The sequence below is a fragment of the Heterodontus francisci genome, chromosome 7 (genome assembly GCF_036365525.1).
Source record: "Heterodontus francisci isolate sHetFra1 chromosome 7, sHetFra1.hap1, whole genome shotgun sequence".
Classification (NCBI taxonomy): Eukaryota; Metazoa; Chordata; class Chondrichthyes; order Heterodontiformes; family Heterodontidae; genus Heterodontus; species Heterodontus francisci.
The window spans coordinates 30547124-30574795 of record NC_090377.1 but is presented as its reverse complement, the minus strand read 5'-3'; the positions used below and the strand labels follow the sequence as shown (position 1 = coordinate 30574795).

Here is a 27672-nt window from a genome sequence, read left to right as displayed (position 1 = left end):
GACCAGGCACAGCGTTTGCCGAGGTGAATATGGCAGTGGGGAGTGGTGGGAGTTGATGTGGGAAGAGGAGGAAGACAATAACTCCTACAAAAACACTACAAGGAGAGGAAAGATGCGTACACTCAGCTCCCATTTACCAATGGATATGCTTATATTGTGTATTGTCTTAGTTCATGAAGCTTGTTTCTACACATTGTTATTTTTGTTTTTCTGTTGGGATTTTGCAGCGAGAGTTAATTATTTGCTTTCCTCTTCGTTACATATTTGAGGAAATGTGTAGACAAGTTGTCAGGAGCCCTGCTGTACCATAAAAACACATGAAATGCTTCTGATTGTTCTTTATTTCTCCAAAGTAGTATATAAAAACACACACATTGAGTTCACATTTATATCCTAGTATTGTTTTATCAAAAAAAAAGTACAAATTGTTCTCTGATAATAGTACTCAGTGATCTATATAGATTGGGCTTATAGGCCCTTGCTAGTGAAGGGAGCCATACCTAGATATTCAGATGGCTGGTGGGATCATTTAAGATATTTATGGAATGAGGAAGGGAAAAACTGCATTGCAAGACAGATACACTGGATCCAGCATGTAAGTGGAAAGGCCCTTTAGCTCCTAGCCTCCCTTCAGCTGGTGTGTTTACCGGGCTGGTCAGAATTAAATTTGAAATGGTGGATAAATATAAGGCATGCAGCCTTATTATAATATTTAAATTGCCAGCCAGTCCCTTGAGAGTGGGTTGGTTCCCTACCACGACTGTCCCCCCACCCACCCACCCACCCTGTCTCAGTTAAAATGGGAAGTGAGTGGGTTGGAGGTGAAACGGGGTCAGGATTCAGATTTTTTTTTCATACTGAACCTCCCCCCACTATGTTTGTAATTTTTCTTGTCTCTAGGATCAGTGCTTGTGCACATTTTAATTGTTGTTTATGAAATACACACAGCTGTTTAAATGAAATGCATCATGTTCAATTATGCAAAGGATGAATTCTGATATATATTCTGGCTACTACAATCAAGATTGTGCACTCCTGGAGAACATTAATGCTGCAAAAGAACTCAATACTCAAATAAATTTCTGTTCCAGTACCCTATGATAGCTTTCTTTGCTCAGGTATTGTTCCTTATCGCTCAAAGGTATCCTTGACACTTTCATTCATTCCAATCACCATCTTGTATTTGCAACCTTAATTGTTGCATGTTATCACAATCTGCCTTCCTCAACTGTTAAGGTTCTACCCTCCTGTGCTCTAAATTGTTTGTTCGTACTTTAGTTAGCTCCAGACTTGAATTCTGAAACCAAGCCACTACTCTTCCTACACAAAGTTTTCACCTGTCCAACTCGCTGTCTGTCTGCGTTTATAAATCTTTCTAATGCTTTGCCACACAGTACATCTGCAACCTCATCAAACCCCGCATCCCATTTGTCTTTGCATTCCCCATTTCTTTTTGTTATGACTGGTCCGTTCTTATACCCTTCTCTCAAAAAGATTACTACTTATTTATTTTATAAGACCTTAACTACATTTTTCGATACAAATTATTTCTCCTTGAAGCCATTATGGTTTTCTGCCATTGTTTGCTGCGTGAAATCTTAAATAAAGCATGTCAGGTTATATCCAATTTTGTTTTTGTTAGCCTAATGAGCACCATTCTATCTCCCATTTAACTGGTACTAGGGGCAGAAGTTTGTTCTGCCCTTGGAGATGGGCATGGAGACAGGCCCCTTGCCATTTTGGCCATGACGGGGGTGGGGGGAGAAGGCAAGGATGGCCTTCCCACCCCAGGTCAATTGAAGTGGCCATTAATTGACCACTTACGGGCCTTCTCCCGTCTCTACCTCAATTTTACAAAAGGTGGCGAGGCCCGCTGCCATGGGGAGATGCTGCGGGGTGCAGCCTCCTAGCGGGGTCAGGTCAGGGTGGGGTGGGTGGGTTCTTCCTTTGGGGGAAATCCATAACCTGTGGAGGCCCCCCCCCCCCATGGGAGCAATTGTTGCCCTCCCCCCCGGGAAGACAACTCCCCACCCTCACCAATCCCACAACCTGCTTATGGGGCGTGCCTGAACGACGCTAGCAACTCCGACCCCACTCGCCGCTCCGGACATCTTCGTACTGCAGTGCATCCTGCCGGAATAAAATACAGCTCTAGGTGTCTCCGTTTCTGTAAACTGAGCCTACTAAAACCCAGACTTTTATAGCTTACCATGGAGTGGTGTAGAACACCAAGTTGCTGCCCTCACCTCTAGGCCACTGTGTGGATCATTATTAAACACAAAATCAGATAGATCCCCTCTGCTTCTCAATTCAGCATCTGAGGACTAATCCCAATCATTAGTTACATGGATAAATGGCTCCTGCCTGGGACACTCTCCAATACCCTGTACCTGGCCCTTCTTTATCACCAATATCTTCCCTTATTTGCTATCTTAGTGATTAGATGAGAAGATCCCTTTCTTCTGTTGGTTTAGTCCTCCAGAATGCTGTTCTAGATAACAGTAAAGCTGAAATCATCAATGGCACAGGGTGACAGTTGCTGTTTGGATGATCAAAAGACAAGAACCTGGCCTTGAAAATCAAGCCCATTTTGAATGTATAATCAATGTAATGAGGCCTGGAGGAATTTGGACAGAATCTATCATTGCTATACTTGGATGACTAACATACAGCTCTACAAATACCCTGCCTCCTTTAAGGACTCCATTCTATTCTCCCAGTTTCTCCATCTCCGACGCATCTGCTCTGATGATGCAACTTTCCACAACAGCACTTCTGATATGTCTTCCTTTTTCCTTAACCAAGGACTCCCTCCCCACAGTGGTTGACAGGGCTCTCAACCATATCTGGCCCATTTCCCGCACTTCTGCCCTCAACCCTTCCCCTCCCTCTCAGAACCGCAACAGGGTTCCCCTTGTCCTCACTTTCCACCCCACCAGCCTCCACATCCAAAGGATCATCTTCTGCCACCACCAAACGCATCTTCCCCTCCACTCCCGTCAGCATTCCGAAGGGATCGTTCCCTCCGCGACACCCTGGTCCACTCCTCCATTACCCCTGACACCTCATCCCCTTCCCATGGCACCTTCCCATGCAATCACAGGACCTGCCCTTTTACCTCCTCCCTTCTCACTATCCAAGGCGCCAAACACTCCTTTCAGCTGAAGCAGCTATTTACTTGTACTTTCAATTTAGTATACTGTGTTTGCTGCATACAATGGGGTCTCTACATTGGGGAGACCAAACGCAGATTGGGTGACCGCTTTGCAGAACACCTCCACTCAGTCTGAAAGCATGACCCTGAGCTTGCGGTTGCTTGCTATTTCAACACACCCCCCTGATCTTGTGCCAACATTTCTGTCTTTGGCCTGCTCTCTAGTGTTCCAGTGAACATCAACACAAGGTTGAGGAGCAGCACCTGATCTTTCGATTAGGCACTCTACAGCCTTGCGGAATGAACACTGAGTTCAATAACTTCAGAGCAGGACTGACTTTTTTTATATTTTATTTTTTAACCATGTGCCTGTTTTTCATGCAGTCAGAGCTGCTCATTATTCTGCTATTAACACTCTTTCTGGAATAATGTTTTGTCTTTCACCACAAGCATTAACACACTCTTTGCCTTTGTCCAAGACAGCTTTGTTATTTAATCTCTCCTGCCCTCTGCCCTTTGTTCTCTCCCTCCCCTTCACTTACTTCAAACCTAATTCTTTTCCAACCTTTGCCAGTTCTGATGAAAGGTCATAGATGTGAAACGTTAACTCTGCGTCTCTCTCCACAGATGCTGCCAGACCTGCTGAGTATTCCCAGCACTTTTTGTTTTTACTACAAATACCCTATTTGGTTGGCTCACTATAACAGTCAAGTATACTTTTGTGAAGCAGGTGTACTTGCCATATAATGAAGGTAAAAGGGACACACAATGATGTATCCCAATGGCCAAGTAGAACAGGTAGAATGCAACCACCAGCAGAAATTTTACATTGCTACACTTGGCCCAGATGAACCTGTGCTCTCTTGTGGCAAGATGTCGCTGCAAAATCCTAGTGCCCCAGTAGGGTAGGTGCCTGCCTAATCATTACTCAAATGATGCTGGCCCTCAGATTTGGGCCTGGACATGCGGGAACATGGAATTCTTACCCTGCTACACATCCAGCAGCGTACTAGTGTTCGTCTAATTGCTATGTTCCTGTAGCTGAGAAAAAGAAAAGAATTGAGTTTCATTGAGTTATTGAAAGACACTGATCTACCAGTACATTTTGAGAAGCATGCAGCAATTCATCAAATTCCATCAGATTGCACCCATGACCTCCAAGACTATCCATGATGTACCTGATCAGGTCATGTTTGACGCACTGAGTGCCTAAAAAGGAATATGTTCCACATGATGCCACTAATGGCTTCTGAGCATGAAGAAACTTTTAATTCTAATCCATCATTTTCAATGGCATTGAATCAAGTCAAGTGTTCAATTACTATACATCATTGCGATGCAAACTTAAGTGCCCTACTTCTGGCTACATATGCCCAACATGTTCCTGTTTGGGAGCAAGGGAAAGGAAAGCATACTGGACAATTCTCTGTTGCTTGAAATTACACATCTTATTCTCCAGAGAAAACTACTGAGGGTAGGAACTGAGAATCCCACCAGAACCATTCTGCCTTCCAGTTTGAAAACAGCACATGACGTAACAAGGTCAGGACAGAGGTGGGCGAGAAGTACAATGGAAAAGTAATGCAAGGCAAAGGTTTGTACATCAGTGTGTGGATACAGAGCATCTGTCTTTCTATATTTGGCTTTCCCAGCCCTTTCACCAAGTATATTTGTTAGTAATCTACCATCTGCTCTTCACGCAGCTAGTTAACAGCTATAATGAGGTAGTGATCTGCAGACAGCATTGTGCACAACCAGTCAATTTTTAAAAATCTGATTAAATTTTGGCTAATATTGTTAAAATACTTACATTATCTGTAGGGATGTGCAATTCAGCACATACCAGTTAGTATGAAATTGTTCTTGTCTAGTCACTCAGGTCCCACACTATATAAACTCCAACTCATCCAGAATTTCATTGCCCACACCCTGCCCTGCATCATCCTAATTCTGGCTGACACTCAGTATGGATCTAGGCCTCAGTATAGCCACTTAAAAATTCTCATCAAATCTCTTCACAGCTTTCCATTTCCTACTTCAGCCCTCTCCCTTTTGCTCCATCACTGATGGCACAGACTGTAGCATCACTCTCTGGCATGTATATCTCATTCCATTTTTAAAATCCTACCTGGCATAGCTGATACAAACGAGTAACAATTAAACAAAACAAAAAACTATTGCATCTTGAAGATTAAGCTTGATTTTTATGATACAACCCGAATACTACAAAATATTTGGAATGAATCTGGAACTGAAGCTTCCAGGAACTTCCATGATTACCACACAAAACAAACAGGAGAAGTACTAATCCAACAATGGTAGTTACGATTACGACATTTTGGGTACTTTGAGAAAAATAAAAAATCTTCACAGGGCAGCTATTGCCCTTTAAAAAAATTACCTGGGAAATTAACATTTACCGTCACATTCTTTAATATCTTTAACTGCATAAATGGCAGGAATTACGATGTCTCCAGAGTGAACACAGTAAAACCACTATTAATAATTATTTGCAAAATGACTAATCTAGTTTTGCCATTACTGTAATTTTTAAACCTGTCTTCATGAGTGCTAGACAAATGCATTTCCATTTTCTTAAAGATACCGATAAATCATGTTAAAAATACATATTTGTAATACTTGCATATAATGTCAGTGGTAAAAATGTAATGTTTTCCTTCACGAAAAATTTCAAAACACTTGGAAGAGTTGGTGTCAAAACAAAGGAAATATATTGTACAGGGGTCCTAAAACCTGGTTTTTGACTTTCTTGCATTCCAGCAACAAGAACGTTTCTTACAATTTCACTTTAAAAATTGTTTGCAACTATTGATGTAAATAAAAATAAAAATTTCTCCAAAATAGTAATTTCTTCAGTTAACAAGTTCCGATTTCAAATGGTTTATTCCAGAGATGATGATGCCCAAAGCCAGACATCTGTAGGGCACTGTGGATACTTTTGCAGTGCATCCATTATCTGACTGCTATCCAGCAGTATTTTTACCAGTTGGTATTCTTTCTGTGTTCGGACAGATGCCCCCTCCATTGGTTTGATTAATTCCAATTGATGCAGGTGCTCAAACGCCTAAGGGGACAAAGGGAAAACAAATAATTTGATCGACAAATTAGCCAGCAAGGAAACTAAAGTAGAATGTGAAGCAGGCTGGCACATGAAAGGAGGATACTGGGAGGGACAAAATCTTTGTTCAGAACAATAGGCAGGAATTTTACCCAAAAAGTCTGCAGACCAGCACTTCAATGCACAACTTAGTGTCAAGGTCCTGTAGTTTTGGTTTCCAGGAATATGCGGTTTGCCTTTAAGGCTTGCAAAGGATCAGTATTGCTTTAAGAACCAGCAAGCCTCAGGAGTTATAGGAAGGTGCATTTTCGTTGCCTTAGAAACAGCCATTTGGAGACTGCAATTCAAAGGGTGCATTCTCGTTACCATAGATACAGCCACTGGGAGTGAGTATCAAGCGTGACATTTGTTACAATTCAATTTTGAACTGGCTTTTTAGTTGAAGACAGTTTGTTCTAACAGACAGACAGAGAACACATCTGTGGTGTCAGCACCTGGAAAAAGAGCTCATCCATTTAAACTGAAGGAAGAGAACTTTAGTCTGTTTAATTATCTCAAAATTCTAAAAAAGTCAAGCCAAAACAGAGATCTCTGGTAATTTAAATTGAAGAAAGGGAAGTTAGACTGTGACAATCTTTTTTCCCTCAAAAACTCTAAAGCCAGATTGATTCTGTTGAAACTGTTTGCTAGTCGTTAATTGTTGAGATTCGCTGGAGAAGGAAAGCAACATTCTGTGAGGACTTCAAGAATCACTGGACTGTAAATTTGCAAGGACTCTAATTTTTTCTATTTTAAATATTGTTTATATCTTCATAGTGTTTAAGAATTTAGTTCTTCTAATTGAAGAGTTAATTTATTGATTTAAAGATACCTGATTTGGTTAGCCTCATTCGGGGGTTAATTGATGGCACAATTTGGCTGGGTCTTTCTTTAATTTGGAAAGTTTTAAATGATATGTTAGCTGATCTGTGGAGCAATGGGATTGAATTATCAGTGCGTCTCTCCCACCACAATCAGAATCGTATATTTTGACTGGGGGCTTTGACTGGAGCGGTCGGTGGTAACAGTAGGCACAAACAATTATTGTCACTAGTTTAGAATTTTTCCTTATTTTAGTTTTAATAGAGAAATTGAATAGAAATATGATTGTTATTGCCCTATTGAAAGACAAGTGAAAGAGGAGATTGGTAACTCAGCCATTTGCGGGGGTCATGGAGTAGATTAATTAACTTCCATCAGATTGTGCCCACGGTATGCATCTTTTGAAAATACGGTTCCCATCCCATATTGAGGGCATGTCGTGCTAATGTGATTTGTTCACTACATAGAGTCAGAGTCGTACAGCATAGAAAAAGGCCCTTCGGCCCACTGCGTCCATGCCGACCATAATGCCCATCTATACTAATCCCACCTGCCTGCATTAATTCCATATCCCTCTATGCCTTGTTCATTCAAGTACCTGTCCAGATGCCTCTTAAATGTTGCTCCTGTTCCTGCCTCCACCACCTCCTCTGGCAGCTCATTCCAGATATCAACTATTCTTTGTGTGAAAAATTCACCCCTTTGATCCCCTTTAAACCTCCTCCCTCTCAACTTAAATCTATGCCCTCTAGTTTTAGTCACCCCTACCATAGGAAACAGACTCTGGCTATCTACCCTATCTATGCCTCTCATAATTTTATATACCTCTGTCATGTCCCCTCTCAGCCTCCTTCGCTCCAGGGAAAACAGACCCAGCCTATCCAATCTCTCTTTATAACTCAAGCCCTCCAAACCAGGCAACATCCTCATGAATCTTTTCTGCACCCTCTCGAGCTTAATCACATCTTTCCTGTAGTGCGGCGACCAGAACTGCACACAGTACTCCAAATGCGGCCTAACCAACGTTATGTACAACTATAACATGACGTCCCAACTCTTGTACTCAATGCCTCGGCTGATGAAGGCAAGCATGCCATACGCCTTCTTCACCGCCCTGTCTACCTGTGTTGCCACTTTCAGGGAACAAAGTACTTGCACCGCAAGGTCTCTCTGCTCAACAACACTCCCCAGGGCCCGGCCATTCACTGTATATGTCCTGCCCTGGTTTAACTTCCCAAAATGCTTGTCTGCGTTAAATTCCATTTGCCAATCCCTTGCCCACTTTCCCAGTTTATCTATATCCTGTTGTAACCTTCGACAACCTTCTTCACTGTCCACTATACCACCAATTTTGGTGTCATCTGCAAACTTACTAATCATGCCCCCTACATTCACATCCAAGTCATTAATATAAATGACAAACAACAGAGGGCCCAGCGTATCCCTGCGGCACACCACTGGTCACCGGCCTGAAAAACAACCTTCCACTACCACCAAGCCAATTTTGTATCCAATTGGCTAGCTCACCCTGGATCCCATGGGTTTGAACCTTCTGGACCAGCCTACCATGCGGGACCTTGTCAAAAGCCTTGCTAAAGTCCATGTAGACAACATGCATCGCTCTGCCCACGTCAATCCTCTTGGTCACCTCCTCGAAAAACTCAAATTCGTGAGACATGATTTCCCACGCACAAAGCCATGCTGACTATCCCTAATCAGACCTTGCCTTTCCAAATGCATACATGTGGTGGAAAGAAAATCCATCACTCGCTCTACAGCAAAACAAAACTGGTTTTACATATCTTCCCTTCCCCTCCCCCATCAGCATTCTGAAGGTATCGTGCCCTCCGCGACACCTTGGTCCACTCCTCCATCACCCCCGACACCTCGTTCCCTTCTCATGCAATCACAGGAGGTCGAATACCTGCCCTTTTACCTCCTCTCTCCTCACCATCCAAGGCCCCAAACACTCCTTCCAGGTGAACCAGTGATTTAACTTCCTTCAATTTAGTATACTGTATTCGCTGCTCACAATGCGGTTGCCTCCATATTGGGGATACCAAACGCAGATTGGGTGACCGCATTGCGGAACACCTCCACTCAGTCCGAAAGCAAAACCCTGAGCTTCCGGTCGCTTGCCATTTCAACAACCCCAACCCCACTCTCATGCCAACATTTCTGTCTTTGGCCTACTCCAGTGTTCCAGTGAAATGAATTGCACGGCCATTGATCGAGGAGCAGCACCCGATCATTCGATTAGCCACTCCACAGCCTTGCAGACTGAACATTGAGTTCAATAACTTCAGAGCATGACAGGCTTTTTTCATATTTTTTTTTAAACCATGAGCCTGTTTTTCATGTAGACAGTGCTGCTCATTATTCTGCCATTAACTCTGTGTCCTAGGACAGCTTTGATATTTAACCTCTCCTGCCCTCTGCCCTATCACACATCTTCCCTTTTGTTCTCTTCCCCACCAACACCACCACCCCCCCTTCACTTGCTTAAAACCTAACTCTTTTCTAACCTTTGCTGGTTCTGATGAAAGTCACAGACCTGGAAAGTTAACTCTGCTTCTCTCTCCACAGATGTTGCCTGACCTGCTGAGTATTTCCAGCACTTTCTGTTTTTATTTAAAACTGGTTGTTCATTTTTGTTGTTCATGTCTGTTAGGATCAATGGCCGAGCAATTCATTTCACCAAACAAAATACAAGACAGAAACAGAACTTATTCAAAACACCTGTATTCAACTTTTTAAAAGAAAATAGCTTATGCCTTATTTTGCATGATTTTTAACACCAAGTCCGTTATACTGACCAAAATTACAATTAATGCTTTTTGATCAAAGTTATCAAACTGGTACCACTTCAAAGTGTAATTGTTCAACGTGTAACAGAACAAGGCTGAGGATTCACTTCAACCTCTAATTTAAAAAAAAAAGAATGTAATAACAACTGGAGTAGCTAGCTCATAGAGTCATAGAATGGTTAGAGCACAGAAGGAGGGAATTTGACTCAAGCCCATGCCGGCCCTCTGCAAGAGCAATCCAGCTAGTCCCACACCCCACCTTTTCTCTGTAGCCCTGCTATTATTTTCTGCTTCAAATACTTATCAAATTCCCTTTCAAAGCCACAAAAGAATCTATCTGCACCACCGTGCCATGTTGGTTTGTGAAAGTGAAATCCTTCTGGTTATAGACAGGCGCACTGTACAAATATGATTATTGATAAAATGTATTAAAAATGGTTTATTACACTGGAAACAACCAGCTTATCTTTCAGTGAACAGCTGATTGAAGTTGCTTAAACTCTCCATCAGCTGTTCAGTTAATAATTGCAGGAGTAGTGGTGTCCTGGAAGGATCTGTGTTGGAGCTTCAACTATTGATTCTATTTATTCAGACTTAGATGATTGGATAGTCATAAATTCATAGAGTCATAGTTATTTATGGCATAGGAAGCCCATCGAATCCATGCCGGCTCTCCGCGGAGACAATCCAGTTAGTTCCACTCCCATGCTTGATCCCGGTAGTCCTGTAAGTCAATTTCCTTCAAGTGCCCATCCAATTTCCTTTTGAAATCATTGATCGTCTCTGCTTCCACCACCTCCTGGCCAGCGAATTCCAGGTCATTACCACTCACTGCGTAAAAATGTTCTTCCTCACATTCCCCCTGCATCTCTTACTCAAAACCTTTAATCTGTGTCCCCCTAGTCTTTGTACCATCAGTTAATGGGAGCAGCATTTCCTTGTCTAACTTATCGAGGCCCGTCAATCTTGTACACTTTTATCAAATCTCCCCTCGATCTCCTTTGCTCCAGGGAGAACAACCCCAGCTTTTCCAACCTAACCGGATAACTAAAATCCCCCATTCCTGGAACGTTTCTGGTAACTCCTTTGCACCCTCTCAAGGACCCTCACATCCTTCCTAAAGTGTGGTGACTAGAACTGGATGCAATACTCTAGCTGAGACCTAACCAGAGCTTTATGAAGGTTTCGCATAATCTCCCTGCTTTTGTATTCAATATCTCTATTTATGAAGCCCAAGATCCCATGTGCTTTACTAACCACTCTCTCAATATGTTCTACCACTTTCAAAGATTGATTCACATGTGCCCAAGGTCCCTCTGTTCCTGCACTCTTCAGAACTGTGCCATTAAGTCTATATTGCCTCACCCTGTCCCTTGTGCCAAAATGCATCATTGCACATTTCTCTGCATTAAATTCCATTGCCACCTCTCTTCATTCTGCTAGCCTATCTATGTCCTGTTGTAGGCAGTTCATATCATGCTCACTGCCACACCTCCAAGTTTGGTATCATCAGCAAATTTTGAAATTCTACTCTGTATTCCAAGATCCAAGTCATTTATACATAGCAAAATAAAAATCAGTGGTCCTGACCCATGGAGGACACCATTATCATCCCTCCAGTCTGAAAGACAACCATTTACCACGACTTGCTGTTGTGGCCTTAAGCCAACTTTTTTATCCAATTGGACACTAACACTCCTATTCTATCAGCCTCAATTTTGTTAACCAGCCTTTTAAGTGGCACTTTATCAAACGCTTACTTAAAATCCATATAGACAACATTGTTACGACTAGGTGAGAAGGGGTCTAGGGGTTCCCTCTCAGCCTTTGCGTGGTTTAACCGTAACAGGATTTGATTTGAGAAACACCATGTTTTTAGCTCCCCCTCAGTGAATCCTTGTTCACTGCTCCAATTGTAAGACAAAGAAATCAGACAGGTTTCCTTAGATTTAAATAAGAAAGGTGGAAGTTTATTAATCTTAAACTCTAATCCAGTTAACGATTACGAATATGCAACGTGACCATGCTAGCCTGCATACACAATAAACACACACACAGACAGAGACACAAAAAGTAGAAAATAAAGGGGAAAAGTTTGAGGCAATATTGGGATTATAATTACAGTCCTTTGAGTTCAATGTGGAGTCTTTGGTTGCCTGTAAGTCCTGCAATTCGTTGGGGCCCAGTGCACGCTACAACTTGTTTCGATGTCGCAGTCTTTTCTCTCTTGAGGTTTATGCATCTTCCGTGGGTCCGGTGGCTTGGGAGAAAGCGAGAGAGAGACAGCCAGGAGAGAGGCTTCCTTGTTCCAGCTTCAGTTGCAAACTGCCGTCTGTTCCTTTCTGTGCGGCACAATTTAAAAACTCCAAGTTGACCAGCAGGTTAGTCATGTGACTAACTGGCTTAACCTCCTGCGTTTGTGGATTCCAAAGCTCTCGTTGGGGGGTGTAGTTCTGTCTCTTACACCTGACAACAGGTGGATCACCATTGCCCAGCCCAATCTCTGTTAATTGAATCAGTGAACAATTCTTTTGTCTCTCCAAGTATTGTCTCTTAGTATGCAAATGTCCTTCCAGCCCAAATGTCTGGTGATCTCTTTAACAAGTCATTTCTTTACTCCAGCAACCGTTAAAAATCAACGTACATATGACGAAATTAATATGCCACATTCTTGGCAGGAGAGGGTCTGCATGACAACATCCATTGCATTCCCTTCCTCAACTTTTTCTGTTACTTCATCAAAAAATTAAGTTACATTAGTCAAACATGATCTGCCTTTTACAAATCCATGCTGGCTATTCTTAATTAACTCAAACCTTTCCAAGTGCCAGTTGATTTTTTTCCCTGATTATTGTTTCTAAAACCTGACCCACCACTGATGTCAAACTAACTGGCCTGTGGTTGCTAGGACTGTCTTTACACCCTTTTGTGAATAATGGTGTCACATTTGCCACTCTCCAATCCTCTGGCACCTCCGCCGTAACTCGGGAAGATTGCAAGATTATGGCAAGCCCTTCAGCTATCTCCACCCTGACTTCCTTTAGCAACCTGGGATGCAAGCCATCTGGACCAGGTGACTTATTTACCCAAATCACAGCTAGCCTTTCCAGCACGGTGTCCCTCTCAAATTTTACTCTATCCATTGCCTCTACTCTCCATGCTTCTACTGATACTTTGTCAGATTTCTCTTCCTTAGTAGACACTAATACAAAAGTACTCATTAAGTATTCTAGCCTTGCCCTGTGCCTCTAAGCATATATTACTCTTTGTTCCTAACAGGCCCCAGCATTTGTTGCCCATCCCTAATTGCCCTTGACAATTGAGCGGCTTGCTAGGCCATTTCAGAGGGCAGTTAAGAGTCAACCACATTGCTGTGGGTCTGGAGTCACATATAGGCCAGACCAGTTCAGGACAGCAGATTTCCTTCCCTAAAGGGCATTAGTGAACCAGATGGTTTTTTACGACAATCGATAATAGTTTTGTGGTGCAATTACGGAAATTAGTTTTCAATTCCAGATTTATTAATTCATTGAATTTAAATTCCACCAGCTGCTGTGGTGGGATTTGAACCCGTATCCCCAGGATATTGGCCTGGACCTCTGGATTAGTAGTTTAGTGACATTATCACGATGCCACTGTCTCTCCCTACATGCCAGTAGAAGATTATGTTGACTGCCATTCTGTTCTCAGTGTCAGTCTTATTTTCCTCTTAGCTTCCCCTCTCAACATATTGAATTTGGCCTGGTTCTCACTTGAAGGGCTAGATTTTGTGCAGGAGGTGAGGGGAGTAGGGAAAAAAGTCAGGGGGAACCCCACCTCTGCATTTTTGCAGAACCCTGGAGCAATCCTTCAGTCTTTTGGGGTCAACGTTGAAGGAGGCGGGATCTCCGTCACTTTAAAGGCTTAATCGAGATGGGGATCCTGCCCCGAGCTGCCGGCCAATCACAGGGCCAGCAGCTCAGCAATATCGGCAGCGCCACCGGGTGCAGTGACCACTGCCGGTACTTCAGGGGCCTTGGACCCAGGCCCAGTGTTGGAAGCCCAAAGAAGTAGGTGAGGTGGGGTTGCCGGGGCCACTCCTCAAGGCCCCAGTGAGAGGGAGTGGGCGCTCAGTCCAGGGTGGGGGGCGGGATTTTCTTCTTGGTGGGGATCCTCCTTGGGCCACAAATTGCCTGCGAAGGAGGACACCCCCAAACCTGCAGGGACGGCGCCTCGTTGTCCAAGGAAGACTGGAAGAGCAATAGGTGATAGGAGATTCGATAGTCAGGGGATCAGACAGGCGTTTCTGTGGCTGCAGATGTGAATCCAGGATGGTTTGATGCCTCCCTGGTGCCAGGGTCAAGGATGTCACTGAGCGGCTGCAGAGCATCCTGAGTAGGGAGGCGGAACAGCCAGCAGTCATGATCCACATTTGTACCAATGTAGAAAAAGGGCTGTGGTCCTGCAGAAAGAATTTACTGAGCTAGGTAGGAAATTAGCAAGCAGGACCTCAAAAGTAGTAATCTCCAGATTACTCCCAATACCACGCGCAGGTGAGTATAGGAATAGGAGGATAAGACAGATAAATGTGTGGCTGGAAAGATGGTGCAGGAGGGAGGGCTTTAGATTCTTGGGACATTGGGACCGGCTCTGGGGGAGATGGGACCTGTACAGGCCGGACTGGTTGCACCTGATCAGAGCCGGGACTGGGTTCCTTGCGGGACGTTTTGCTCATGCTGTTGGAGAGGGTTTAAACAAGTTTGGCAGGGGGATGGGGACCTGAGGGTAGACTCAGTTGGGACAAAAATCAGAAGTAAAAATGGAAGGCAGAAAATTAGTGGATGAGTCTGGAAGGAAGAGGAAATAAAGGTTAGAAAATAAAAAAGCGTTTGGCAGTCTTCAAGAGTATCTACTTTAATGCAAGGAGTATAGCAAATAAAGCAAATGAGTTGAGGGCACAGATAGACACATGGCAGCATATCATAGCTATTACAGAGCATGGCTTAAGGAGGGACAGGAATGGCAACTTAACGTTCCTGGTTACAGGGTTTTCAAATGCAATAGAGAGGGGGATAAAAAGGCAGGGAGTGGCAATTTTGGTGAAAGAAACAATTACAGCTGTGAAGAGGGATGATGTGTTCGAAGATGCATCAAATGAGGCCATATGGATTGAGCTAAGGAACATAAAAGAGGCAATCACACTGCTGGGAGTGTACTATAGACCCCCAGTCAGAGGGAGATAGAAGAGCAGATATTTAGGCAAATCTCTGAGAAGTGCAAAAACAATAGGGCAGTAATGGCAGGGGATTCTAACTACCCCAATATTCACTGGGATAGTTTTAGTGTGAAAGGAATTGAGGGAGCAGAATTCTTGAGGTGCATTCAGGAGAACATTTTGGCCAGTATGTAACAAGTCCAAAAAGAGAGGACACAGTTTTGGACAGTTTTAGGAAATGAAGCTGGGCAGGTGGAAGGAGTGGCAGTGGGGTTCGGAATAAACATGTTTCCACAAAGAAAAAAAAGAGTGGGATGGTCAAATCTAGAGCCCCATGGATGTCAAGGAGCTTTCTAGGGCAAGATAAGGCAGAAAAGGAAAGCTTATATCCAATACCAAGAACTCAATACGACAGAAAGCCGAGAGGAGTATAGAAAGTGAGGGGTGAAATCAAAAAGCAAATTAGGAAAGCAAAGAGAGGGCATGAAACAATATTGGCAAGCAAAATCAAGGTGAACCCAAAAAGACGTTTTATCAATACATTAAGAGTAAGAGGTTAACTAAGGAAACAGTAGGGCCCATAAAAGACCAAACAGGTCACCTAAGTGTAAGGGCAGAAGATGTTGATATTGTTCTTAATGAATACTTTACGTCTGTCTTCACAAAAGAGGGGGAAACGATGCAGATATTGTAGTTAAGGAAGAGGGGTGTGAAGTATTGGATGTGATAAACATAAGGAGAGAGTATTAATGGGATTAGCATCCTTGAAAGTGGATAAATCACCAGGGCTGGGTGAAATGTACCCCAGGCTGTTAAAAGAAGTCAGGTAGGAAATAGTGGAAGGTCTGTCCATCATATTCCAGTCCTCACTGGAAACAGGTGTGGTGTCGGACGACTGGAGAACTGCTAATGTTGTACCTTTGTTTAAAAAGGGAGCAAACGATAGACTGAAAAATTACAGGCCAGTCAGTGTAACATCAGAAGTGGGAAAATTATTGGAATCAATTCTGAGAGACAGGATAAACTGTCACTTAGAAGGGCATGAATCAAGGATAGTCGCATGGATTTGTTAAGGGAAGATCTTGTCTGACTAACTTGACTGAATTTTTTGAAGTAACAAGGAGGAGTGATGAGAGTAGTGCAGTTGATGTGGTCTACATGGATTTTAGCAAGGCTTTTGACAAGGTCCCACATAGCAATCTGGTTAAAAAAATAAAAGCCCATGGGATCCAAGGAAATGTAGCAAGCTGGATACGAAATTGGCTCAGTGGCAGGAAACAAAGGGTAATTGTTGATGGGGTGTTATTGCGACTGGAAAGTTGTTTCCAGTGGGGTTCTGCAGGGCTCAGTACTAGGTTCCACACAGGAGGTTAGTAAACAAAATTAGAGCACATGGGATTGGGGGTAGTATACTGCAATGGATTGAGAATTGGTTGATAGACAGAAAACAGAGAGTAGGAATAAATGGGTTATTCTCAGGATGGCAAGCTGTTACTAGTGGTGCACCTCAAAAATCAGTGCTTGGGCCACAGCTGTTTAGAATCTATATAAATGATTTGGATATGTGGAGCAATTGTAATATTTCCAAATTTGCAGATGACACAAAACTAGGAGGGAATGTAAGTTATGAGGAGGATGCAAAGAGGCTTCAAGGGGATTTGGACAGGCTAAGTGAATAGGAAATAACATGGAAGATGGAATATAATGTGAATAAGTGTGAAGTGATCCACTATGGTAGAAAAAACAGAAAGGCAGAGTATTTCAGAAATGGAGAGGGGTTGGGAAGTACTACTGTCCAAAAAGTCCTGGGTGTCCTTGTTAACAAGTCACGAAAAGCTAGTATGCAGGTGCAGCAAGCAATTAAGAAGGCAAATGGTATGTTGGCCTTCATTGCAAGGCAATTTGTGTACAAGATGTATTGCTTCAATTGTATTAAGCCTTCGTGAGACCGCTGGAGTATTGTGTACCGTTTTAGAATATTATTAGAATATTACAGCGCAGTACAGGCCCTTCGGCCCTCGATGTTGCGCCGACCTGTGAAACCATCTGACCTACACTATTCCATTTTCATCCATATGTCTATCCAATGACCACTTAAATGCCCTTAAAGTTGGCGAGTCTACTACTGCTGCAGGAAGGGCGTTCCACGCCCCTACTACTCTCTGAGTAAAGAAACTACCTCTGACATCTGTCCTATATCTATCACCCCTCAACTTAAAGCTATGGCCCCTCGTGTTTGCCATCACCATCCGAGGAAAAAGACTTTCACTATCCACCCTATCTAACCCTCTGATTATCTTATATGTCTCTATTAAGTCACCTCTCCTCCTCCTTCTCTCCAACGAAAACAACCTCAAGTCCCTCAGCCTTTCCTCGTAAGACCTTCCCTCCATACCAGGCAACATCCTAGTAAATCTCCTCTGCACCCTTTCCATAGCTTCCACATCCTTCCCATAATGCGGTGACCAGAACTGCACGCAATACTCCAGGTGCGGTCTCACCAGAGTTTTGTACAGCTGCAGCATGACCTCGTGGCTCCGAAACTCGATCCCCCTACTAATAAACGCTAACACACCATATGCCTTCTTAACAGCCCTATTAACCTGGGTAGCAACCTTCAGGGATTTATGTACCTGGACACCAAGATCTCTCTGTTCATCTACACTACCAAGAATCTTCCCATTAGCCTAGTACTCTGCATTCCTGTTACTCCTTCCAAAGTGAATCACCTCACACTTTTCCGCATTAAACTCCATTTGCCATCTCTCAGCCCAGCTCTGCAGCCTATCTATGTCCCTCTGTACCCTACAACATCCTTCGGCACTATCCACAACTCCACCGACCTTAGTGTCATCCGCAAATTTACTAACCCACCCTTCTACACCCTCATCCAGGTCATTTATAAAAATGACAAACAGCAGTGGCCCCAAAACAGATCCTTGCGGTACACCACTAGTAACTAAACTCCAGGATGAACATTTGCCATCAATCACCACCCTCTGTCTTCTTTCAGCTATCCAATTTCTGATCCAAAGCTCTAAATCACCTTCAACCCCATACTTCCGTATTTTCTGCAATAGCCTACCGTGGGGAACCTTATCAAATGCCTTACTGAATTCCATATACACCACATCCACTGCTTTACCCTCATCCACCTGTTTGGTCACCTTCTCGAAAAACTCAGTAAGGTTTGTGAGGCACGACCTACCCGTCACAAAACCGTGCTGACTATCGTTAATGAACTTATTCTTCTCTAGATGATTATAAATCCTGTCTCTTATAACCTTTTCCAACATTTTACCCACAACTGAAGTAAGGCTCACAGGTCTATAATTACCAGGGCTGTCTCTACTCCCCTTCTTGAACAAGGGGACAACATTTGCTATCCTCCAGTCTTCCGGCACTATTCCTGTCGACAATGACGACATAAAGATCAAGGACAGAGGCTCTGCAATCTCCTCCCTTGCTTCCCAGAGAATCCTAGGATAAATCCCATCTGGCCCAGGGGACTTATCTATTTTCACACTTTCCAAAATTGCTAACACCTCCTCCTTGTGAACCTCAATCCCATCTAGCCTAGTAGCCTGAATCTCAGTATTCTCCTTGACAACATTTTCTTTCTCTACTGTAAATACTGACGCAAAATATTCATTTAACGCTTCCCCTATCTCCTCTGATTCCACACACAACTTCCCACTACTATCCTTGATTGGCCCTAATCTAACTCTAGTCTAGTTTTGGTCTCCTTATTTAAGGAAGGATATACTTGCCATAGAGGGAGTGCAACGGAGGTTTACCAGACTAATCCCTGGGATGGCGGAATTGTCTTATGAGGAAAAATTGCAGAAAGTGGGCCTGTATTCTCTAGAGTTTCGAAGAATGAGAGGTGATCTCATTGAAACAAAATTCTTACAGGGCGTGACAGGTGTGGATAGGATGCTCCCTCTGGCTGTTGAGTCTAGAACAAGGGGACACAGTCTCAGAATAAGGCGCAGGCCATTTAAGGGCTGTGGAAGCTCAATCATTGAACATGTTTTCAAGACTAACGACATCAAGGGCTATGGCGATGGTGGGGGAAAATGGCGGAGAGGTAGTTGATCAGCCATGATCTGTTTGAATGGTGGAGCAGGCTCAACCGTCTGAATGGCCTACTCCTGCTCCTATGAGCCCTGCTTTTTGTGATATAGATTAACAATTTGGATGTAACAGTAGGGGGCATGATCAAGAAGCTTGTGGACGACACAAAAATTGGTTGTGTGGTTTATAGTGAGGAGGATAGCTGTAGACTGCAGGAAGATATTGATGGATTGGTCAGTTGGGCAGAAAAGTGGCAAATGGAATTCCACTAGCACATGGCACTGGGAGTAATACAGAGATTACCATCTTCGAGGTCTTACTCTTTAACTTCCTTCCTAGCTCCTGAAAATCTGACGGTAGGACCTCAATACCTACCCCTTGCGATGTTGTTGGTACCGATGTGTACCACAACTTCTGGCTTTCTCCCTTCCCCCTGCAGAATATCCTGCACCCTCTTGGTGATGTAGAATAAAGTAGAATAAAACCTCCATTAACACGGTCACTAAACTTGATGTTTAAACATTGCAAATTTCCTTACCTTCAAGACTACTGGTTTCTCAAAGTTGTGCACAGAATGAGTCTTCCTTTGAATGAACTTCTGGAATTCTGTAATACAATAAAAGGTACTAAATTTACTAACACTAGACATCTCTCAAAATAGTTATATTAATAAGCAGTCAGGCAACTACCCAAGTATAAAAAACAAAGTGACTCCTGACAATGCAGCGGAGTGCCAATGTCATCAGAACGCTATGTGAGTTGATCTGCTATTGTTTGCTCTGAGATGCATTCCATTTCCATTGTCTGGGGCTGTGTGGAGTGTTACGACCAGGTGAGAAAGGTGTCTAGGGGTCTGTTGCTGTCTTCACCTGGTTTAATTTTAAAGGTTTAATTTTAAAGACACTGTGTTTTGAGCTCCCCCTTTGTGAATCCTTGTTCACAGCTTTCCAATTATAAGACAAAGAAACCAATTCACACAGGTTTTCTCAGGTTTAAAGAAGATGAAATTTTATTAAAACTCAAGTTTAAACTCTAATACGGTTGACGCCTATGGATAGAGGACACACCCACGCTAACATGCACATGCGATACACACATGCAAATAGGGACAGAAAAGAGAGGAAAATATAGTAGAGAGGCAACATCTGAAGAGTTTCTGGTTTACTGTGCTTCGAGCTCACTTGATTGTAGGTAGTCTTGCTGTTCGTCAGGGCCCAGTGTTCTTCTTAAACCTTTTTCACGTAGCAGACTTTTCTCTCTGAGGTTCACGTGTTTTCCCAAGGTTCAATTTCTTGGGGAAGAGATGGAAGCAGGCAGGACTGGAGAGGAGGTTCTGTTCCAACCAGGAGCACACGACTTTCTCATTTCGAACAATGTTTTCTCCAATTTAAAACTCTCAGTTCAAACCTCTGCAACAGCCAGTTAGTCATGTGACTAAAACTGGTCTGATCAGTTCTTCTGTGTATTGGGGAAGGAACGACTGGGTCTCCATTGTTCCAACACTGTCTGTTACTATGCAAATGTCTTTCCAGTCAGGGGCTTTCAATTTTAAGTTTTAATGTTCATGTGGCGAAATAATGTGTGCCTCAGTCTTGGCAGGTGGGGGGAGGAGGGGTTTGTCTGACAGAAGCCAGCACGTGTGCTCCAGTCCAGCACACTGCACTGTAATCCATTTCCATTGTCTGGGGCTGTGTGGGGCCAGCACGTGTGCTCCAGTCCAGCGCTCTGCACTTAAATCCATTCATGACTAGGAACAGTTTTCTAGCGCAACGGTCAATTTCATTCCTCTTAAGTTTCTACAGAGTGCCTTCTGTATTTTCTCATCTCATGTTTCCAGTGTGATCCATTAAAGAGTAGTGGTTAATGGATGTTTTTCGGGCTGGAGGATGGTTTGTAGTGGAGTCCTCCAGATTTTAGTGTTGGGACCCTTGCTGTTCCTGATATATATTAATGACCTAGACCTTAGTGTGCAGGGCACAATTTCAAAGTTTGCAGATGATACAAACTTGGAAGCACTGAACTGTGAGGAGGACAGTGTAGACTTCAGAAGGACATAGACAAGTTGGTGGAATGGGCAGACAGGCGACAGATGAAGTTCAATGCAGAGAAATGTGAGATGATTCATTTTGGTAGGAAGAACACAGAGAAACAATATAGAATAACGGGCACAATTCTAAGGGGGGGGGGGTGCAGGAGCACAGGGAGCTAGGTGTATATGTGCACAAGTCATTAAAGGTGGCAGGACAGGTTGAGAGAGCAAATAATAAAGCATACAGTATCCTGGGCTTTATGAACAGAGGCATAGAGTACAACGGCAAGGAAGTTATGTTGAACTTGTATAAGTTAGCGTGGGTGTGTCCTCTATCCACTCGGCCTCAGCTGGAGTACTGCGTCCAATTCTGGGCGCCGCACTTGAGGAAAGATATGAGGGCATTGGAGACAGTACAGAAGACATTCATAAGAATGGTTCCAGGGATGAGGAATTTCAGCTGTGAAGATAGATTGGAGAAGTTAGGACTGTTTTCCTTGGAAAAGAGAAGGCTGAGAGGTGATTTGATAGAGGTATTCAAAATCATGAGGGGTCTGGACAGAGTAGATAAGAAAGAAACTGTTCTCGATCCTTTTACGAGTGTGAACGAGAGGGCACAGATTTAAAGTATTTGGTAAGAGAAGAAAAACTGACATGAGGAAAAACCTTTTCAGGCAGCGAGTGGTTAAGGTCTGGAATGCGCTGCCTGAGAGTGTGTGGTGGAGGCAGGTTCAATTGAAGCATTCAAAAGGGAACTAGATAGTTATATGAAAAGGAAGAATGTGCAGGGTTATGGGGAGAAGGCAGGGGAATGGGACTGAGGGAATTTCTCTTCCAGAAAGCCAGTGCGGACACGATGGGCTGAAAGGCCTCCTTCTGCTCTGTAACAATTCTGTGATTCTGTGATTAAAAACCTTCCTGAACTGCAAATCTTGATGATGGCTATTTCAATAGATTCCACAGAGCAGTTCCCTGCCACCTTCACAACCCTGGAGTTTGAGAGTTATGACGACTTCAGCAGTAAACTGGAGATATTTCTACAGGTAGTGTGGCCTGCAGGCACATCCTGTAATGTGCCTTGTTATGTTCAACTGTGTTAACAATGCTGTTTAAATGCACATTGCTGTTGTGCTTGCAGGCAACAGGGAGTCTATTCAAAAAGATAAGCACCCATACGCTTGAGAGGGAGAACAAGAGATAGCGAATTGAAATTCCCAGCCGCTTTAAGTATGCCTCGGTGAGGCGGTGTTGTGTCCACGATGGGCAGCCACTCATCCGTTCCACTGGGGTGAGACCAAATCAGAGGTAGGTGCTGCAGTTGGTACATTTCCAGTTGTGTAGTGTGTCAGTCCTGTAACGCTGTGCCTTAATGCCAGGAATGACAGGCCTATACCAGCATGACTAGCAGGGCATGCTCATACACCAGATGCGCCTTGAGCCAAGATTAGATTTGCAGCATCAATGCATCTCAGCAATGAGATGCTGTACTCCCAAAGCCACGTGTATGCAGCCCCCTCCTATGGGGAATTTCATTTCTCTTAAGTTTCTACGGAGTGACTTCTTTGGATGGAGCAATGGATGGTGAACCACCTCTGCGCAACCACCTCTGCACTGCGAACCAGGCACGCATAACCTTTCGGAACTTTGTCATGGTTTGCATGTAAACTGCTGCCATCAACACACCTGGGGATGACTGATGTTTTGCTGACGGCTTGAGGAACTTGGACGTGCTCATTGAGTTTCTGCCGAACTTTTCAGGTATCTCGCCCTAGGCTGTGAGGCCTTCATCGCTGTGAATTTCGATCAAGAACAGACTGTGTGCGTCAACTCCTACCATCTTGTACATACTGATCATGTTTTTGATCCAGAATGTTTATGCTTCTATGCAAGGAGATGGCAACTGAACCAGGATGAAAGGCAGAAAGTAGAAGAGTTGGTCAAGCTGCAGGCTGGGAACAAACAGCTGAAGGATTACATCAAGCGTTCATTCAACAAGACTGCGACCCTTAGTGACATGAGAAATGTAAAGACCCGGCTCAAAACAGGGGATGACAACATGGATGACTCTGTGACACACTGGAGAAGATTCAGCAGGACAGGGCCATGGTGCGTGTTGGCCTTCAAGGAAACAATATCCTCTACATTGCCTTCATAACACCGGCCATGAAGGCCCACCTGCAGGCCTTTCCTGAACTGCCGTTCATGGATGGAACGTATAAAGTTAACAAATGCAGCTACCCTCTGTACCAGGTGATACTGCAGGACAGTACTGGCAGGGGCAGGGCTCTGTTCCATGCCATGGTGAGGAATGAGACAGCTGAGATGCTGAATATGATTGTGGGTGTTTTCGTCGAATTCATGGGATCCAGCACCAGCCATGTGAGGACGGCCATTGTGGATAAGGACATCAATGAGGTCAATGCAATCAGGAAGCATCTCCCAGCTGCCACGGTTTTCTTCTGTCAGTTCCATGTAATGCAGAGCATGAGGAGGAAGATCAGCAGCTACCCACTGAATGGTGAACTGAGGGATGAGTTGTTTATGACCTGCAAGGAAATGATTCATGCACCTTTGCAGAATAAAATAACAAGTTGTGTACAAAGGATTGGACACCTCTACCCACCCCTGCAGGACTACCTGCTTACAAACTGGATTCCACAGAAGGAGATGTGGGCATCATGTTCATGTGGTAATGTTCTAACTTTTGGGAACACCAACAACTGCATTAAGTCAGAGAATGGAAAGATAAAGCACTTGCTCCACTCCGCCTCAACCATGAAGGAATGCATCTCAACGCTGACCTTCCACAATGATGTCCTGGATCGGGAGTGCTCCTATTCCATATTCTTGCAGGGAGCCTCTTTCAAGCTCATCGCAGATCTACAATCATTCTATGCATGGTTCACCAGTCACACTGTGAAGCTGATGCATCAGGATCATAGCCACCTTCATCGAGCAAGTGTCAAGCAGCAGGACACAGGTACAGTGACTGTGAATTCGGTGCCAAAGAGTACACACTGCAGACACATGATAGCCAAGCTACCTGCAGCTGCATCTTCTCTGTTCAGACTTTGTTGCCCTGCAAACATGCTATTGTTGTGCAGAGGCATCTCGGTCTGTCTTAGGAGAAGCTCGTTCCCAACTGCCGCTGGCGCGCATCTCAGACACCCACGAGGACAAACATGAGTGCTGCCATTGCAATGACAGAGGAACAGCTTCAGCTACAATGAGAAATACTGTTTGCTTTCAAACCAATCAGCTACAACAGGTCGTTCTCAGAGTGGAATGGCGTCTTTCATGCGAAAACTGGACTGGTTGCGGCAAAGGACTGTCAGATGAGATATAGCATCTTGATGAAGGTGCGTGGCCAAGCTATTTGACCAACAATTGCCCGGAGGCACAGTCGGATGGACATCAGCTTCGTGCCACAATCCATAGATGCTGAAGGTCCCACCCCTGGCTAATGAGCTGATGGACCATGCTTACGCCTGCCTGTTCACAGCTCCACTTCCCTCACCTAAGGAGCCCTCCTCTTGCTGTCCAGTCACACTGGCAGAGCCAAACACCTCAACAATGGACACTGACACAAAATCCTCTGTTTCTGCACCCATCACAGCAGTGGACATGGACACACAATAATCTGTTTCCGTCGTCAGCACAGCAGTGGGCACTGGCATACACCCAGCTGTTACCCCTTCCACCCTTGAAACAATCATGCAAAGCTTTGCGAGACTCCGCAGTTGCCAGCTTCTGCCTGTCAAGCAGTGAGGGTGGCCAAAGGGGTCAAGGGCTTGGGGAAGAGACAGCAAGAAGACACAGCACACGAAAAGAAACAAGCGTGCAGTGTCCAGTGGTAGTGCGAATGTGAATGCGCTGGTTGATTCCACAACTGCTGAAAGTGGGAGTGCAGCCACACTGTTCTCCATCGCCTATGTTAGCTCCCTTGAATGATACTACTTGTTCTCCAAAATCTCCATTGACTCTCCCCTCTCCAACCCCATGATCTCCAGCCCCACATTCTCCACGGCAAAGGTGAGTACAGTGGGGGAGCTTAGCCACTTCAAGTGTATTGCATGTTCAACTCTTTAATATATAAAAAGTTAATAAATCGTCTCATGTAGCATTCTGCATACAACTACAGGAACCCCCTCCCTATGTCTCCTTAAGTGGGGAGATACTTATTGAAGAGAGTTTTCCAGACCCTTATAATATCTGGGATATTTGACTTAATTATCTCTTCTTTGGCCTCCTTATCTCGAGAGACAATGGATACGCGCCTGGAGGAGGTCAGTGGTTTGTGAAGCAGCGCCTGGAGTGGCTATAAAGGCCAATTCTAGAGTGACAGGCTCTTCCACAGGTGCTGCAGAGAAATTTGTTTGTCGGGGCTGTTGCACAGTTGGCTCTCCCCTTGCGCCTCTGTCTTTTTTCCTGCCAACTACTAAGTCTCTTCAACTCGCCACATTTTAGCCCCGTCTTTATGGCTGCCCGCCAGCTCTGGCGAACACTGGCAACTGACTCCCACGACTTGTGATCAATGTCACAGAATTTCATGTCGCGTTTGCAGACGTCTTTAAAGCGGAGACATGGACGGCCGGTGGGTCCGATACCAGTGGCGAGCTCGCTGTACAATGTGTCTTTGGGGATCCTGCCATCTTCCATGCGGCTCACATGGCCAAGCCATCTCATTTGACTTAACTATAATTATTTTTAAAATAGGCTATCCGAAAGATAGAAATATTTTCTGTTGGTTTTCTTTCTTTGAGGGAAGACTAGTTCAGTACTTCAGACCGAAACAAGTGTCTGTAGGAATCTGTCGGGTCTGAACTTAATTAAAAGGAGACTTGTAGGGATGTACGCTTGATTTGGTTTAGTCCCTATAAGGAGTTCAAGTCATAAATCATTTCAAAGATACCCCACCTAAATGGATTGTTTGCTTCATGTCCATCTTTTTTCATAGATGGAAGGATGTCCACCAACTGTCATATCAATTTTCTTTTGTCACTTTTAAAACATTCTGTTTTTAGTTCAACCATGTTGATGACACACACAAACCAAATCATTTTGCTAAAGAGTCTCCAAACCAAACTGCGCAGAAATCCATGAGATCAGTTTTCATTTACTTTATGTGAAAGTGCATAAACACCCCCTGCAGGGGCACACTCAAACAGAAAAGCTAGTCAAATTAGCAGTACTGCCAGAGTTTAACCAGCAAAAAATCCTTTGCAGTTTATCAGAATAGAGCACTGACAAACTTCCGACCTTGTCCAACTAGAACTACTGTACCCGTCATAGGATGTCTGGAGCAGAGCGAAAAAATACTCTAGCCTCTAGTGACAGGAATCTACTGCACTCATTTGGTTTGTAATGATTAAGTATGTGAAAAGTTTGATCATTCTTCTTTTCCTCTGGAATTATACTTCACAGAAATGTAATTTTGATCATATTAGAAATGTAAAACTTGATCATCAAAATAGACCTCTTGACAGCACACTGTAATCTTACATTTTCAGTGAAATAATCTGACAAGATAATTTACGTTTTGTACTTCTGTAAGGAATAGAAAGGACTCTGGCAACCAGATGCGCTTCCATTCATTTCACAATTTAGATTTAGAAACAAAGATCTTTTTCTTAAATTAAAAAAGCTCACCATTGTAAACCATTTCAAAGTTGAAAGGCTCTCCTTCATATATGGAATTTAAGTGCTTCATGGCAATAATCAGGCAGAATTCCAGCACAGACAGACCTATAAAAGAAAATAGGGCTGGATATTAAAACTAAAATTCACACCAAGGACCACTTCAATGGAAAACATTTCATCAAAATCCAAAAGGTGAAGACCAAGTTCATTGAGACATATCTCTGCAGTGTGTAGTGGTTTGCCCATACACTGCCTCAGCTGGAGGAAGGATGAGAGCATCTGTGCAAAATGAAAGGGAAGCAAACAAGGAAGAGCAAAACAGTACAATTCCCTGAAATATTTAATTGATAGTTAATTGTGTAATACAGCAATGGCTGTAATTTATCTGTTCATAAAGGGTTTCCCTGCAAGGCCCACAAACTTCTGAACTAAATGACCAGCATTTTCTGAGGAAACAATTAGAAAAGGAAAATTGTCATACTAAAGTTCCATCCATCCCCCAAACAAATTTTTAATGGGGTAGTGAAATCCAAGAGGATTCAAAGTACACAAAAGGAAAAATCAAAAAAATTATGGAATCATGGAATGGTTACAGCACCAAAGGAGGCCTTTTGGCCTGTTGTGTCCATGCCAGCTCTCTGCAAGAGCAATTCACCTAGTCCCACTCACCCACCTTTTCCCTGTAGCCCTGCATAATTTTTCTCTTCAGATAATTATCCAATTCCCTTTTGAAAGCCACGACTGAATCTGCCTTGATCACACTCTTAGGCAGTGCATTCCAGATCCTAAGAACTCACTGCAGAAAAAAGTTTTTCATGTCACCATTGCTTC

General features: G+C 43.7%; 1 protein-coding gene across 1 annotated transcript in view; it reads right to left on the bottom strand.

Annotated features, from left to right (window-relative positions):
* Window positions 1-325: 325 nt before the first annotated feature.
* The window catches only part of orc4 (origin recognition complex, subunit 4), a 173772-nt gene continuing 146425 nt past the window's right edge, over window positions 326-27672 (bottom strand). The window contains exons 8-10 of the mRNA XM_068036262.1: window positions 26851-26946; window positions 19711-19778; window positions 326-6239 (exon numbers count right to left, since the gene is read on the bottom strand). Of these exons, the coding sequence (XP_067892363.1) occupies window positions 6057-6239; window positions 19711-19778; window positions 26851-26946 (347 nt within the window). The 3' untranslated portion in view covers window positions 326-6056. The remainder of the gene's footprint in view (window positions 6240-19710; window positions 19779-26850; window positions 26947-27672) is intronic.